The 17,805-nt window shown below is 52.8% G+C and overlaps 1 protein-coding gene across 1 annotated transcript in view; it reads right to left on the minus strand.

The window, feature by feature from the left end:
• Positions 1-410: 410 nt before the first annotated feature.
• The window catches only part of Kcnc1 (potassium voltage-gated channel subfamily C member 1), a 40,680-nt gene continuing 23,285 nt past the window's right edge, over positions 411-17,805 (minus strand). The window contains exons 2-4 of the mRNA XM_027942372.3: positions 9,503-10,436; positions 2,481-2,669; positions 411-475 (exon numbers count right to left, since the gene is read on the minus strand). Of these exons, the coding sequence (XP_027798173.1) occupies positions 411-475; positions 2,481-2,669; positions 9,503-10,436 (1,188 nt within the window). The remainder of the gene's footprint in view (positions 476-2,480; positions 2,670-9,502; positions 10,437-17,805) is intronic.

Consider the following 17,805-nt stretch of genomic DNA (forward strand, 5'->3'; position numbering starts at 1 on the left):
CTCCAACAATGTGTGTAAAAGTAAAGAGCTCTGAAAGAAAATATAGGACTTTTTCTTTTTCTTTTTGTTATTGTTGTTGAGGGTAATCATACAGTTGCAGGGAGGTTGGTGGGTTTGGTTTGCTGGGTTTTCTGTTTAACTTCATGCAAGTCATGCTAAGGAACCCCTCCACCCTCCCTCCCCAAATAAAATAAAATTTTAAAAAATGAAAAGAAGGAAAAGAAATCCTCTACGGTCAGTTACCATTTGGCCGTAGGAAAAGCTACGTCCGTCCTAGCACAATGCCTGGGCCACTCGGACTCGTCCGGCAAACCTGCATGGCGTGAATTTACTCTGTCCGAGGGTGAGGAGGGGCTGCAGGTCCACCCAGATGCTTAATAGCCACCAGTGTCCTCGGCCAAGCCGCCTGGTCAAGTCACTCTCACAGCCTCTGTCGGCATATACTTAGCAATGACAGGGCTTTCTTTGCAAAGATCTGTATGTAAAGAATACAATTAACACTTGAGCTTCTCTTCTTGGCTTTCCCATCCCGCTTGGTACTTAGTTTTTAAGGAAGGAGGAGGAAAGACAGAACAGCCGCATGCAGAGGCAGGCAGGTTCTTCTCCAGCTGGCTGGTTTCCCATGCAGTGAGCCAGCCTAGCAGCCTCTTTCTCTCCCTCCTGAGGAAACCAGTGGAGTCCCTATTTCTTCTCCTACTCTGAGTCCAAACACCTGGACTCAGGAAACATCTGCAGGGCTTACAGCTCTGAATCAGCCTGAAAAAAGCAAGTCCTTGGTGGCTGTCAGGACTCCATGAGAGCTGGGGCTGGTGAACAGGGCTAGGGCACAAAGACTCTGGCTCCTAAGGCCATGTGGGCTTGGGAGACGGTAACACCTGTGGACAGTGGTTGCTGCTGGGCTCCCCAGTTGCTCCAGGGAGATGGGGCTGCTTCTGTCCCACATTCCCAGGGCTTCTGGAAAGATAGCAGGAGACTCCCTTGTCTGCTCTTTTAGGCCACATCAACTGAGCCAACATTCAAGATGAAGGAGACAGGCAGCCCAGGAGAACTTACTGGAAATGGTCTCCCTGTTTCCCCCTTACTCTCCAGGGTGGCCCCTGCTCCTAAACATTCTAGAGACTCCACCTGGTAAAAAGCCAGTTGCAAAGGGGAGCAGCAGACCCATCAATGGACAGTGCCAAGAATGGGGCCTCCCCAAGGATGGCAGCCCTCCACCATGCAGCACCATGCGGGGAGTGGTACACCGCACTGAGGTCCGAGGGACCTCAGGCAGGGCAAAGAAGCAGGGACCAGCCTAGATCAGGTGGCACAACTAAGCACTAGTGACCCAAAGGACTTTCCCTCATCTCACTGGACACTGCCTCTCCTCTTCTAGGTCTGCCTTTGATTTCAAAATCTGTTTTCTTCTCGAATCTGGTTTCAAATACTGAAGCAGTTGACAATGGCCACAAGCTACACCAACTATTACCCTCAAAAATCTGACTACTTGACTGACCCTTCATTGGCATGCACCCGTGTGAGCGTGTGAGGCACTCCAAGACATGCAGAGCTGCCTAGCCAGCCTGCTGCACAGAGAAAGGCTTGCCCTGCCTTCCAGCCCAGCCATGCCTAGAGCCTTGCCCTAGAGTGCTCTGCAGCCCAACCCGTCCTCTCCCCAGCCCATGCTCAAGCTCTAACAGAAGCCTGTCTCCATCATGTCAGCCTGAAGTTCTGACTGTGCAGAGAACTTGAGCAAAGGCTACCACTGGTCTCAGTCTTTGCCAACCACAAGGGGGCGCTGAGCACACCAGCAGTGGCCAATGGGCACTAGCGATGGAAGGGGCTGTACAGAGTCCTGCTTACCCACCTCCTCCTGGCAAGTTTTCTATCTGCCACTAGTAATACTCTATCTGCCACTGGCATACACCTTACCTCTGCAAGGACAATGGCCTTATCCCCAAGCCCTGAAGCCACCTCTCTCTTCATGCCTTCCCTCCTTCTGACTTGTGGATTCTTATTAAAGGATGCCTCTTCCATAACATGGATCTTGGGTAGATAAGTTTACAGGGTCCTGGCTATGCCAGGCCCCTCTCACCATCTTCCTCAATCAAGGGAGAAGAGAGATCACTTTGCCTGTGGACCTGACCTGCCCCTGTCAAACCAACCTAGTGAAGCAGAGGCTGCTCCTGCATCCCTGGGTGCACCCTGCCTTCAGGTGCACCCACAGTCAGCCAGCCTGTGCCAATCCCCTTTCTACTACTTAGCTCAGTACTGACCCACAGCTGCCTGGGCCACAGGTTTTCTCTGCCAGCCTGACATCTCACTTGGGAGAAAGGGACTCTGACCTCCAGGGGCCAACCCTGGGGGACTCCTTCCATCCTTGCCCCCCTTACTGTGCCTGCCTGCCCCTCAGCGTCCCTTGCCCGCCGCCCTGCCCACCCACCTGCAGGAGCGCGAGGCGGGCCCGGCTGATGCATAGTGCTCCAGCTTCCTCTACATACCCTTTCTCATGCCTCCACCAGGTGGGCACGCGTACTCCCCGGTTGATAAGAGGAAGCAGGGTCCGTATCTCTCGCGGGTGCCCGAGCGCGTAAAGGGCAGGCCCTCATCGGGAGTGAGGGCCTGGTCTATGTGGGGGCAGTCTTCGTTCGCCAGCGCGGCCTTCGCCACCTCCCCATTCAGTTTGGAATCTTCAAACATATAAGCAGAAGCTATTGAGACACTGAAAACTGTTTAGTGAGGGGGGGGACAGGCCAGAGGAGGGGCATTTGACAAAGGGAAGCCCATCCCTAAGGATGGAAAAGTGGGCAGGTCATGGAGTAGGGTGCAAGATTTGGGGAGGCCTCAGCTCGTTCAGGCAGCCCACAGGCTGCCCACCGTGCTGGGAAGGGAGAAGGGGCTCCTGGGTTTGCTCAAAGTTTGCAAAAAGATGAATTGGTGATGGGCCCCGCATGCAGTGCTGGGGTCCAGGCCCAGGGCCCAAGGCAGGGCCAATGAGACAGCATGGTGTGGATGTGGTCATGGGGAGAGAGCCAGACACAGAGCTCAGGGAGAAGACAGACAGACACGCAGAAATGCTCCAATCCAAAGAGGCAGACTTCCAGACCCCCTTCTGCCACTGACCAGAGCCCAACTACCTTCCATTGACACTCAGTCAACCAGTCAGACTTCTCCCCATCCAGACCCCACCTGATTTTCTCCACTCCACCTCTGTTTGGATTCCATCTGATCACTTGGTTCATTCTGTTCTCCCATATACACACACTCTGATTTCTCCGCCACCCACCCCCCACAACTCCATATGGACTCTATTTGGTTGCTCTGATGTCCCTTCCTCTGTACAGACTAGGCCTGCTCATAGCTGTTACTCTGTCCCCACAAGGACCTAATCTGATCACTCTGTCCCCTGTACAGACTAGGTCTGGGTACATCTTCTATTCTGTCCCCATAAGGACCCAATATGGTCATTCTGACTCCCCATCCCCTGTGCAGACTAGGCTTGGTCACACATTTTACTCTGCCCTGCACTCAGATCCGATTTGACCACTCCATCTGCTTGGTCCCCATGCAGACCCACACTGACCACTCAGTCCACTCTGCTCCCCACACACACCAAGCCAGCATCGTTGCCCACAGGCTCTGGCAGGCCTGGTCAGCTCGCACAGGCACAACAGGGATGTATGCATGAGGCTTGATGGTGGGACATGGATGTGGGAGGGGCTCCCATTCCTGTCTCCTCTGTCAGTGAACCCGGCAAAGCAGAGCAAATGGATGTGTTGAAGACAACAGTGGCTGATGGACTTGGGTGGAGAAAATTCAAGTCTTGGCCTCTGTGGTCGCCTGAGAAGGAAGCTGGGAGGAGGTCAGGGAGCACATTTGCTGGGGGCAATGTGTGGCCAGAGCAAGGAACCCTGTCTCTCCCAATTCCAGGAGCAGAGTGGTGGCAGCTTGGGTTGGCCAAGGTGGCCTTTGCCCTTGCCCCATCACTTTTAGGGACTAAGTCTGTCCCATGCTGTCGGCCCTCAAAGCAGAATCTTTCTGGCCAGGGTGCAGCCAACTTAAACACTGCATCTAGAGTGGAAGCCCTTTTGTGGAAGGAAACCAACATGAGCAACCATGTTAGGGGAGACTCTCTAGAAGATTAAAGAGGGGGAAAGCCGGAGACAATTTCCACCCAAGTTGACACTTTCCCATGATCCTGTTCACATCATGTAACTACACGCAGAGTGATCCTTTCCCGCGTGCACACATTTGGCGTACACGTGGGTGGGATCATCACCCGTGTACACATCATGTCACTACAAAGAGGCAGTCAGTCAAAAGAGAAATGGACCAATCAGGTTTATTCATTAAAGCAAATCCAAAAAAAAAAAAAAAAAAAAACCCATCATAATTTTGGAACTTAAAAAAGTCTCTCATACAAGATGGCAAAGCATTTCACGTACAGTGCGTTTCTTGACAAATCCCAGGGGCTTTACTCCCCAATTTACTCTGAACCAGAAAGGCCAGTTACCAAGGAAACTCTGACACCATGTGACTGGGGCTGGGGGCTGCCTAGCTCCCTGGGGCGTGTCTGCAGGCACACGTGTGTGCTCACAGACACACTAGAGGGCCTGCACTCTGGTTGGCCCTTGTCTCCCTCCCCCGGGGATCTCAGGGCAGAGGAGGGTGCTGGGCAGAAGGGAAGGAAACAGTATGAAGTGGAAGTAAATGAAGCTGTGGCAGTTGGGACCATAGTACCCTGCATGAGTTTCCCTCCAGGGGAAGGCCAGTAGGCCCTCCCAGGCAGTGGCTCCCTCTAGGAGGGGCCTGAGAGCTTGTTCTCTTTCTTGGCCATGATCTATCAATGGAAGTGACCACGGCCTGCAGTTCTTGTCCAGAAGAGCTCCCCCTCTCTGCCTCTGCCTCCACTAAGATGGTGCAGTCAGAGACTTTCCTCTAGCTCTGCCCACAAGTCCCCGTGCCCCAAGGACTCCCAAATCCCACAACTTTAAAGGGCCCAAGTTGGGGCTTATTTTCCCTGAAGGGGCAGGGGCAAGGAGCAACCACCAGGGGTCCTTGGGGGGATTCCCAGGACACTCTTGAGCCTGCTTTATCTTTCAGCCTTGATCTTTGAGGAGGAAACTAGGACTGAGTGGCTGCTGGTTTGTCTGCAGTTCGGGATACTCTCAGAAACTGGGGCATCCTCCTTCTCCATCTCCAGTAGGGTGACAGGAAAGACCCAACTGTCTAAATCTGGGGAACCAGTGAAAAGGACCACAGATTCAAACTCAACCAAGATTCCCCACCCGCTGCCCCAGTCCATCTTTGGATGAGATGGCAGCTAGAAGCCTCGGTTCCCACCAGCTTTCCAGAGGGCTGGGGGCCCTGCCTCCTCTGGCTCAGGGCCCCCGGGCCCCTACTAGACCCACAGGCTGCAATGATGAAATGACAACATGGGCAGCATCTCAGAGATGGTTTCCAGGCTTTGAAATGGGCTGAGATGAGCGTCCGCAAGAGGGTCATTTTTTTTTAAACTTTGGAGCAAAGAGAACTGTGTGGTGGGGCCCTCAGCAGCAGGCTGCCTTTACTGCCCGTCTCCAGGCACCGCGACGTACTTACTGTTCACACCAGCATGGGCGCCCGTGGCGCACGCAGGGCTGGGGTGGGGTGGGGGTTTCTGGGCATTTCCCTGGGTATGCCCCAAGGGATCTGCCCAGCTGGGGATTCAGGGGAAAACATCCCGGGCTAAATGGGGACAGTCTGTGAGAAAGACGTTCACGAAAACCAGCACAAGTCATGCAACAAAATGAGGAGAGAGAGAGAGAGAGAAGAGAGGGAGACATGATTAGTGGAGAGAGAGAAAGACAGAATGTGAACAACATGGAAAAGAACACCCATGCCTGGCCTTCTGAGTCAGCGCACTTCTCCACTGCTTCCCCCTTAGCCCACCTGGGGACAACAAGGACCCTATTCAGGGTCCACGCTGCCAACTCTGCTGCTGGGCCCACACAGACTTTTCAGCCCCACATCCTGCCTGGTCAACTCGGCCCCCAATCCCATCACCCTCCCTGCCCTGAGGCTAGCACCACTTCCTGGGCAGCCACTGCAGCCCACCAGGAGACAGGTGGAGGGATCAGAGATAGGGGACTTTGTACTCTGCTCTCAGGGGAGGAACCCCTCACCCAAAAATGACCCAGAGGCCTCAGTGGTCCCAGTAAGCTGAGGTAGGGGCTTCTCTGGGACCTCACTACTGCCCTGCACACATACCACCATCCCTCTTTCCTCGCCATTCCTGCTCACCTATGATGAGACCCTGCATTCCTGAATGTGGCACCACAAAGGATCAACCCACATCACAGCAGCAGAGATGGACAAGACACATGTGAATGAACATAGCAGAACAAAGGGAGTACTCTAAGCTGCCCAGAACAGGTGGTCTGGGCCCTGGCTGCCCATTTTAGTGAAAGAGGCGGCTTCTTCTGGGTCACCAGTGACCCAGGCTGGGCCTGTCTGGCCTCCCCCTATGAGGACCCACAGTCAAGTTGACAACCAGGTCCTTGACAATTCCCCAGGACAAGACTCCCAACACTGAGGCCATCAGCCATGGCTCAGAGGAGGAGGTCAGAACAAACCTGGGACATATACACAGACTGAGGTTTCAGGAGTGGCCAAGAGGTGGAGGTGAAAGGAAGGTGCAACTGCCCAGCCAGGAGGACTTGCTTCAGTCCTGGGCCCAGCCTGGGCATGAAGGTGAGAGTGGGATGCCCTCAGGGCCCACATATTGCACTTGGTCCCACAGGTCTCAGAAGTGAAACTGGAGAACCCTGGGTTTTATGGAACTATTTACTTGCCCTTGGAAAGGCCTGGATGGAGTTTGCTGCATTTCACCTGCCAAAATCCCTGGAGGGTCTGGTCTCTACCCACCACCACCACTACCTTCCTTGCCTCTGGCTTCTCCCTCATTCTCTCACAAACTCACCCCCAGCCCATACCCATCTGGGCACACAGTTCCAAGCAGAAACAGAGGAAAATGGGAAGGGAGGCCAGGACACAGAGATGAGGCAGGACACTCCCCTAGGAGCCATATCCTACTGGTGGCACATAATCCAGGTTTCACATGCCTGGAGGGAGGTGTGTTCTGGTGAGGGATGAGGCTCAGAGTGGAAACGGGGTCTCAGAGCCTGGTTGGGGGGGGGGGGGTCTGAACATTAGGACAGCACCAACACCACCAGGTGCTTGGGAAGGAGATGGGAACACAGCAAGAGGGATGAGGTGCAGGGGGAAGGCAGGAGGGTCTAGGCATCTAGGTTCCAGAGGGCACCCAAACATCTCCTTAGCTACAGAACTATCCAAACCCCAGACTCTTGGGGTCTCAGAAACCTGAAGCCAGAGCGAAGTGTCTCCCAGGGGCAGGGCTGCCAAGGCTGGGGAAGGACTGTGGAACTCAGGGGAATCCCTCCCACAGGAGTGCAGGTCTGCTGCAGCATGGGAAGGGGGCTATGTCCCTGGAAGTAGCTGGTTTGTAAGTCTGAATACACACATCCACGCTCCTGTGTGTGTGTCCTCAGCACTTGGATAATATCACCATTTGTCTAGGCATACAGAGGAATCTGGGCCTGCCTGGAGTGAAATGGAGATCCTTGACTGGCTGGTGTGCGGCTCCTAAGCTTGGATACCAGTCCTGAAAGATGGAGTGTCAGGAAGGATGCAGAGGAAGGGTTAAGTAGTGTCATGATGACACCCCTCAGGCTGAGCATGCTGGGGCCCATAGTGGAGCTGAAAGCTAGGCCAGCCCAGACCTTCCCCCAGAGCCCCAGGAACTGTCCTTGCACTGATGGTGGATCCTGTGGTGAAATGGCTAGCTAATCTGAAGCAGAGGGGTGGGGCAGGGCTTTCTATGGACAGTCATAACTTGGCTGGAAGACTTTCCCCACCCCAGGCCCCTGTTTCAGCCTCTGAGACCCCTGTCCACCCTCTGGCCCAGCCCAAGACACTAGCCATGTTCCTCTCAAGTGCTTACAGAAATCCCAGGGGAGAGGGTATGGGGGAGGGCAAAGGGGCAGAGAAGCGGGCCTTGGGAATACTGCTCTGGCTGGCCTAGCTATGGGATGAAGCCTAAACAGGATGAGGATGAGGGAGTGGGTCAGAGAGCACATGGGCAGGGAAGGAGGTCAATCACCACTGGGGGAGGCCAACTGAACCAAAGGGAAACTTCCTCATCTGGGTCTGAACTAGTCTGCAACCCCCATGCCAGACCTGGGCTTGGGGATGTCCTTCACAGACTAACCTCTCCTGTCAACCTCAACCTCGTGCTCACCCGGGTACTCCTTCTTAGCTCATTGTTGTCATTCTTCTCTGGGTCATCCAATCCTTTGAGATCCCTGTGTCCACAGAATAAGTCGATGGTATTCCATGGGTAGAGGTAGACTATGGGCTTTATATCTTCAGACCAGAGCCCCATGATCAACTTTATGTGCTATGTGCAGATTCTCATAAAACTGAGATAGTCCCATAACGAACCACTAGCCATGGAATATTAGAATATATCCCATGGTGACTAGTATTGTTTCATGGCCCCCCTCCCCCCCAGCCCCCAGTGAATTCACGGGAAAGTGGTTGTACACTGGTTGGGATGTCTAGTATATTGCTGCTGCAGTCCCTACCACCAGACATGGGAACAACCCTTGGTGGAGATTGTTGCTGGTCTGTAGCGCTTTCATCTAAGCTGCCCAGGGTGGTGGCCCCCCCTAATCCTTTGCTCACCAGCCGCTTCCATCAGGTCACCAGAAACTCCCACTGGACCATCAACCCCAACAGACACCGAGAAAGCCAGAGTCACTCCAACAGGTTCCTAAAGATAAATGCTAAACTCTAGAGTGGTGGTAGAAGATGAGTTGGTTCGGCATGCTATGGGTAAGTAAGCTTGTCACAGATGGCTAGGGGCATCTCCTAAGAAGGACCTGGAGCTAGACAGCCGGAATCAGAGCAGGAATCTACTCAGCTATGGAGACGGTTCTTGTGGGGCTGAGAATCTACTGCCTTTGCAGGGATCCTCCTGCCCAGACCCCATGAACAATTTCTGCTGTCTACACAGCCTAAAGGATGCTGTGTTAAGGACCAAATCAGAAGCTACCTGGCATCTCCGAATCATACCCGCCCCCATCCTGCCCCAACACTGGGTCAGTAGCCTGAGTCTGAGACTCACGCTTGACTCCTGCGCACACGAGCAGCAGCCCCCGGGGCTCCTGCTAAGATAGTCCTCAGTAACTCCACAGGCCATGTGGTCTCTTCAGAACGTCACGAGACCAACCGCATCAACCTCCTTACCCGGGGCCACCAGTGAGGTTCCTCTAGCAGGCTCTTGCCTTCTGAATTTGGCTGCCAGCATCTCCCTGGGCCCCCAGGCTCCACACCTCGAGACTGAGTGCAGGGTCCGGGGTCGCCCACAGAACTAAGGAAGCAGTTTGACTGAATCTGGAATCATCGCTACAGGGGGCAGAGGTGAAAGGTCAGATCGACATGCCTCTAAGAGGTTTCCTACCTGCTCTGTTAATTTCTAAAATTTCTTCCTGGGCCAGCGGACATGTGTCACTCTGAGTACTGTGGTGTGGAGAGTTTACGACAGATTTACAATAATTGGGAGATCCCAGCTGCGGTGGCCGCGGAATGTGCTTCTTTTTTTTCTTTGGTAGTTTCTGCTTAGCCATGGCTAAGGAGTAATACATCCCAAAATTGTTCACGATGACAGGCACGGGCATGGCAATGGTCAGCACGCCTGCCAGTGCGCACAGTGCTCCCACCAACATGCCAGACCATGTCTGCGGGTACATGTCTCCGTAGCCCAGTGTCGTCATGGTGACCACAGCCCACCAGAAGCCAATGGGGATGTTCTTAAAGTGCGTGTGCTCACTGGCACTGGGGTCGTTGGGCTGTGCCCCTATCCTCTCGGCATAGTAGATCATGGTGGCAAAGATGAGCACGCCCAGGGCCAGGAAGATGATGAGCAGCAGGAACTCGTTGGTGCTGGCACGGAGTGTGTGGCCCAGGACACGCAGGCCCACGAAGTGGCGGGTCAGCTTGAAGATGCGCAGGATGCGCACGAAGCGGACAACACGCAGGAAGCCCAGGACATCCTTGGCAGCCTTGGAGGACAGGCCGCTTAGGCCCACCTCCAGGTAGAAGGGGAGGATGGCCACAAAGTCAATGATGTTGAGCGAGTTCTTGATGAACTCAACCTTGTTGGGGCAGAAGACAACACGCATGAGGAACTCAAAGGTGAACCACACCACGCAGACGCCCTCGATGTAGGTGAGGAAGGCCTCTGTCTCCGCTTCCCTGTAGTAGCGCACTTGCGTGCCATTCTGAACATTCTCAATCTCTGTCTTGTTCACGATAGGATTGAAGCGCTCGTGGGTCTCCAGGCAGAAGGTGGTGATGGAGACCAGGATGAAGAACAGGGAGGCAAAGGCCACATACTGTGGGCAAGAAACACAGAGTGTCAGAGGGGAAGCCCTCCCACCCAGACTACAGAAAGCTGGGTCCAGGCAGAGGGCCAGAGCAGGGGAAGATGCCCACCGAGGGCCCCTTCCAACATGACCTTAGCTGACATGCCACATCTTCCTCGGCAGAGGGATGTGCACTACTGCCAGGCCCAGCTGGTAAAACCCTCCTCCTTGATCTTCCATACTTTCTTACCCCCATTGCCAGCCAGACACTGAAGCCCTAGGGGCCAGCAGTCACCAGAGGGAAGGAGCCTGGGTCCCTGGAAAGAAAGACATCCACTAAATACCCTCATTGAACCTGAATGGGAAATAAACTTCTATTGTCTTAAACTACTGCAATTTCGGAGGTGATTTGTTAAAGAGTTAGCTACCCTGACTAATCATGGTGACCTGGCTTGCTGGAGCTGAAGATCGCAAAGAAATGAGAGGGGCAGCTGTAGGGGCATCAGCTATTCAGGGGCTGCATTTCTCATCTTTCTTCTATCCATCTCCTGTCTATTTCCATCAAGGAGTGTCAAGATCGCACCCCAGGTCAGCAGCAGAAGGCAGCCACAAAGCCTCTGGCAATTGCCTGAGTTTGCTATGATACCCACCCCCCACTGTGGGGGATCCACACTGGGAGTCTCAGAATGACCCAGTCTGGGTTGACTGTGACCAAGGGGCCTGGCACTTGATCTTGCAAGGATCTGGGAACTAAGAACTGTATGGATTTTTTAAACCACATTGTGGACTAGGGGAGAGGAGGGGGAAGAAGGGGGGACAAAGTCAGGTTTTCAGAATGACCATCCATCTGTCCACTCATGCTTCTTTCCTTCTACCTCTCTCCCTCCCTTCCTTTCTTCCATCTGTTCACCCATTCACACTCCTTCCTGTCCTCCTTCCTTTGTGTGTTTGTTCTACCCTTCCTTCCCTTACTTTCATCCACCATTCTTCTTCCCTTCCCTCCTCTTTTCTTTTTATAACCCCTTCCTCTTTTTCCCCTCCTTTCCTTTCACCTGTCCATCCACCCATTGGTTCATTCCTCCATCCTTTTTTCTTGGCAATCTTCACCAGGCACAAGGTTATGACAGGCACAGAGTTGAACAAAGCCTTTGTCCAGCCTCAGGAGCTCCCCTAATAGCTGGGGGTGAAGGACCATACAGAGATGAGTATACAATGCACGGGGCTTAAAGATGAGCCCCCTCAGCCCCAAGAGGGGCTGGGAAAAGGTGAGAACAATTTGTACACCCTTGAGAGAGGCAGGTAGAGGCCGCAGCCAGGTCTTCCAACTCCAGAAAGCTCTTTCTTCAAGATGCAGATAGTTCAGACCTGGGAGGCCACAGAGAAAGATCAGGAAAGCAAGGCAGAGGCAACTGAAGAGGCTACCACCTCAGACTCAAGCTCCCCAAGCTCCCGAACTCTTTCCATCACTAGAGTCACCAAACCTCTTGGAGCTAAAAAGTACACCCCTAGGCTGAGGATGTAGCTCAGTGGTAGAGCAGCACTTGCCTAGAGTGTACAAGGCCCTGGGTTCAATCTCTAGTACTAGGGGGAAAAATCCCCATTGCTGGGTATCTGGTCCCCAGTTTCTTCTGGGGGCTCCATTTTGGAGCTTAGCACTCACGATCCAGACTCCTTAAGGATAGGTGATGCCCCTTGCCTGGGCCTTGTCCTGAGCAGAGAGGAATATGCACCCTGTGAGAGTCTGAGGGCATCTCAGAGGCACAGCCCATGGCACCCGGAGTTCCTGATCTGACCAAAGGTGAAGCCAGGAGGTACCTCCTTTCTTGATGCACCACCAGCCAGGACACCCTTATCCTGAGCTCTCCCACTTCCATCCTCCTCTGTGTTCTCTCTCAACCGGGCCACCCCCCATCAACACAGGTTTAAGGCTTCATTCTCAGCCACACAGCCATCAGAAGGAGCTGCCCATGGGAATCCCAGCTCTGCCCATGCTGCCTACAGAGAACAGCCCAAACTCCCCAGCCTGAAACATGAGACTCTCCATGCCCTGGCCTCACTTGGCTTTTCAAGGTCCTCTTCCTACATGTCCCCAACATTCATACCATGTGAAACTCTCTGCCATTTCTGACCACAGTGTCTCCCCCATTTTCATGGCTTTGCACCTGCTATTCCTTCTATGGGAGGGAGAGTGTCCCTTCCAATCTGTCTGGGAAAATCCCATTCACCCTTCATTAATATCTCTTCCCCTGGGGTGAGGCTCTCATTGGCACTGTGGTCTCTATAAGGCTGTAAATAAAGGGACTCCCCAAGGAGTCTCTATATTCACCCTAGGGAGACAGAGAATCTGTCTCCAACCCTGGCTCTATAGTGACTTGGGAGGCTCGTGGGAATAGCCCAGATAGGGCATTGATATCCCAGGAGCCTTCTAACTCCCAGGTGCCCTTGCAGGCCCTCTAGCTCTCTTCTCATTTGCCCTACCTCACTACAGATCCTGATGGGAAAACTGAGGCCCAGAAGGAGGTTAGGCCTTGTAAGATTTGTATAGAAAAGTCCTTGGTTTCCAGGATTAACTGTAGCCTGATATCCACTGCCCAAGAAGTGGGGAGATGAAGGGAAGTAGAAACCAAGCCTAGAGCCAGACACTAAGATTTCTTCCCCTGAAAAGCTGGAGGGGTGGAGGCTAGGCCTTCTTCCCTACAGAGGCTCCCTGGGTACCTGCTTTCTTGGCTTCTGCTGCCTCAAAGCGTGGCCATCATCCCTCATAGGCAGAGCCCTAGCAACATTCAGGTTTGAGAGGACCCTTAGAGGGCTGTGGAGCAAGCCGCTCCTGATTCGCTCAGACTCCAACATTCTCCAAATCCAGATACTAGTAGGTGGACAACGAAGGACACAGCCAAAGTGACAGCAGTCAAGCCTCCAGTTCTCTCTGCTCATGCCTAGGGCTGGCTGAGCTCAAGAAGGAGGAAAGCAGAGCTTGAGGACCTACCATGAGCCTTTAATCCTTGTACTGACATATGTTAAGAAGGAAAGCCAGGTACCAAGAGGTTAAAGGACTAAGCCTAGGTTTGAAAGCCAGTGAGGAGCTGAGACTGGACCCAGGTTTACCAAGCTTTGCAACCTAAGCTCTGACCTCCAAGTCTCCAAAGCTCCTGGGGCAAAAGAACACAACTCATCCCACTTTGCAGATGGCCTGATTATGTCTGGATGGTTCCATCCTGGAGCTTGGTACCCACAGCCCAGCTCTCCCTGAGAGCTCCCTTATGACAGACACAGCATGGCACCTGGGCCCACAGGCAGGAGTTCAGACACATTGGAATCATTCTTAGGCTTCATTGCCCACAACTTGCTAGGACGTGGGGCAGGAGCAGCTCTCTGGGTGGGCTCCAGTGATGACAGCATCCTTCGATAGCCTAGCCTGTGTCCCTGCCTGGCTTCTTTCTTCCACTGAGGAGAAGACCTGAACTTTGTGGGGAGCTGAGCCAATGGGACAGGGAAGGGTGTGGGCATAGATGTGGGCTTAGGCCTGGGATCAGCTGACCCCTGGCAGGGAGGGAAGCCCTGCTTAGCAGACTCAGAATGATAATCCTTGAGCAGCAGCTGCAGGACCCTGGGCTTATCAACCCCAGGGCAAGGGCAGGGAGGCTGCACCTTGAGCTGTCTGCCTCCAAATGAGCTGTCTGCCTCCAAATCCCCAGTCACCCAGAAACATGAAACTGTCACCCACAGATCACAGACACAACCACCACCCAGAGAACACACCTCACCTGTCACCTAAGCACCAACACTGAGCACAAGGACACAGGAACCACAGCTCAGTGCCTGGTCACACACATAGAATGTGAGAGTCCAAGTAGAGTCACTGAGTCATGTCACTGCACACCAAACAGATATACCCAGGTGCTATATCAAAAGGCACAAATGCACGTGCATACACACAACTCATGCGGATACACACAAGAGCACACAGATGATGCAGTGGTGGCACCATGCAACATACTTACGAGCACACAGACCCCAGGTACTGCTCTGCCCACTCTGCCCCACTGGGAGGTGATGTTCACCTCTCCCCCACACCATGGGTAGGTACAGCTCTCTTTGCCTTTGCCTCCCTGGCCCTTCCTGAGCCTGCCTGCTCAGACGATGCTGGCTCTGGACTTCCTGTCCCTGGGCCTTGATCCTCATCCCAGGGCCTTCTGATCTCCCATCACCTGCCAGGTCTTGTTTCTGCCATCCCACTCCTGCAGCAGCTGAGCCCCACCATACCCATGGCCTGTTGTGAAGCCTGTCCCTTCTGGGCTCCTAATCTGACTAGAGGCACCAAGGGACCTTTGCCAGCCAGCCTAGGGGCAACTGTCACACCACCTGGCCAGCTCTGTGGCTGTAAAATTTCAAGACAATGTAGGAGAGATTGCCTGACAATGTGACATAAACCCAAGCTGGTAGTTTCTGGCTCTTTTTATTTTTTCCAGAACCAAATCACTAACCGTGAGAGACCCACCAATTGTGTTCTAGAAAGTGGTAGCCATGGCAACAGAGCGAGGCATCCCATTTCTATGGTAACCTGGGTGGTAAAGCTGTTGGCTGTAAAGTCAGACAAACCTACTAACGATCTGTTGACTTAAGAAGATGTTTTATAAATCACCAAGTTATTTTTATCATAACCCCACCCCAAAACCATAAATCAGAAAGGCAATTTACTATCTATTAAAATGACCAATATGTGCTATGACTTTCATTTATGAATTATTTATGCCACACTCATCTTCAGAAAATTGTGCTTGCCTTTCAGAGCTGTTCAAGGGTTTGCCGTGGGGATCCGTGTTCTTGCAGTTCATTGTTTCAGGAATAAGGTGCTGGTTGTAACATGGTGCAGCGACCAACATTCTGGCCTGGCTGCTCACTTGCTGTGTTACCTTGGCATGTCATTTCCCTTCTCTGGGCCTTAATGTCATCAAGGTTAAAGTGAGGGTTGGACTTGGTCCCTTCTGAGGATTCTGAGGCAGAGCAAGGTTGCAGGCAGTGCGGGCAGGGGGTAACACACATGATGGCTGACCAGGGGAGCCCTGGCTGATGTCCAGGCCCAAGGCCCCCAGAGGCTCCAGGTCAATTTTTCCACCTAATTAAATCTGCCCCACGGGGGTGTGCAGCATTTGAGTTAATCCATGTGGAGTCAGTGATGCAGAGCAGACGGGATGGGCAATTGTCCTAAATAAATTGTCAGTTGAGTTGGGTTTGGAAACTGAATTAGACTTGTCTGGACTTTCTTGGGCTGGACGTGCCCGCAGTGTGCTGGACTGGCCAGTGCTGTGATGGAGGATGAGGGGAAGAGACTCTTTGGGATATAGTCTCTTTTTTTGTTCTATTCAATGCCTCCACCATGAAGCTGGAGAGGCCAGGGCACCGTGTGTGGGTCCCACCTGCTCCTGCTCTCTGCTCCTTCCTGTTGGCTTCTGCAGGTGGAGGAGCTCCCTGCGCAGTCCCCTGTGCTGGAGTGAGAGAGTGTGAGCGCGTGCAGGAACTGGGCCCTATGAGAGCCTGTTGGAAGGCAGTATGTAAATGCAGAGCAGGGGTTTGCATGGCGAAGGTGTCTCTCTGTGACCCGACTCCAGGCCTCTCCACAGAGTTTTGCTTATTAAGTGGTCACTGTGTGTGATTCATGTGGGTTGGAAAAGTGTGGGTGGGAGGAAAATATGAGGTGTGTGAGTGTGTGTGTGAGGGTAGGTGTTGAGTGGCATGTGTGTGCATGCGTATGGAGAAATGTATGTGGTGGGGTGTATGTACGGGGCTATATATGGTTTGGGGTGTGTACATGGCTCTGTGCACATGTGCATGGGGTATGGTATGTTTATGTGTACACACATACATGTATGCAGACATGTATGATTTGTATACATGTGTGTAGACGTGTACTCACAACTATACACACCTATAAGGATATATTTGTTTTGTGGTATGTGTGCATCTATATATTGGGCTATGTGTGAGTTTTGGCATATGAGAACACGTATGTGTGCAAGGGCCTGCACATGGGTAAGGATATGTGGCTTCTGGTATATAGGGGTATATGCATGAGTGGGTATGGAGCTCTGTATGGGATGTGGCATATGTGCACATTTGGGTGTGTACATATTCAAAGACATGTATGGTTTGTGGCGTGCATGTGTGTGTGCATGTGTGGGGTAAATCTTGAGGGCAGTGTGTATGCATGCATATGCATGCACATGTATGGGGCTATGCATGTATGTGGTGTGTGTGCATGTATGGATTATCACCTAGAGAGATCAGAATCTGGCTGGGGACACTGAACTCAGCCCAGGGTCCTGTTCCTTTTCCATCCCAAAGATGGTCATTCATACACTAGCCAAGAAGAAGGACAGACAGGGTGGGATAGGGAAAAGGCCCCTGAGCTGGCCCAGCAAAAGGTGGCAGGGAAGTTGGCTAGGTGGTACCCAGCTCAGAATACCTACTTCCTATACTGACACTCTCCATCCTGGCTTCCAACCTGATGTGGGGCCAGGATCACAACAGGCAGCAGCCAGGCCTGAGAGTCTAGACCCTCAGAGAGAGTGATAACTGCCTTTGAGATTTGTTCTCATGATCCTAGACCTAGGTCACATTGGAAAGAGCCATCCTGACAGCTGGCCTGGGAAATCCTGAGGTGGTAAGGCTTCCCATGGTGTTTTCACCTCAAGAAGCATATTTTGCATATATAACATGCACACATCCTTAAAATAATATTTCTTCCCACATCCTCAATGTGGTCATATTATTGACATAATGATATGTCGTAAGTCAGTGGTGTGATGGACTTGTGGAAATGTGACCACTAGAAACACAGGGAACCAAGACAGAGGAGGCTTGCAGAGGTTTCTATGAAGAGGCTACTTGTCAGGGAATGGAGAAATGGAGGAACAGTAAAGGATGGGATCTATCCAATGTTGCAGGGCTCTCAGGATGACCAGAGATGGGTATATTCTCCTGAAACACCCTCATTGGTCCTCAGAGTAGTCTTTTGTCACTGTGGCCTCTGAGCTTTTGCACAGGCAAGTATCCTCCCCACCCTCCAGACCTCTTGAATTCCCCAGATGCAACCTGCCTTCTAGATCCCAGGCCAAAAGCAGCTCATGTCCTTCTGTCAAAGGAGGTAGCAACTGGAGCAGAAATGACAGTACCCTGACGTTGGGCCAACCTGACTTTCAGGTCTGGCTCGTCTTTGGGTGACCTTGGAGCATCCCTGCCCCTTTTTGAGCTTTCATCCCTGCCTCCCAGGTGGCCATGCTGATGAAATTGAACAACACACAGAGGGTCAGAGGTGGGGGTTCCAGCCCACCATCAGTCCTGTAGAATGCTGTCTCCTACCCTTCTGCCCTGGTGCTCCTGCCACAATCCTGCACTGAGC

This window comes from Marmota flaviventris, chromosome 9, assembly GCF_047511675.1.
Source record: "Marmota flaviventris isolate mMarFla1 chromosome 9, mMarFla1.hap1, whole genome shotgun sequence".
Taxonomy (NCBI): Eukaryota; Metazoa; Chordata; class Mammalia; order Rodentia; family Sciuridae; genus Marmota; species Marmota flaviventris.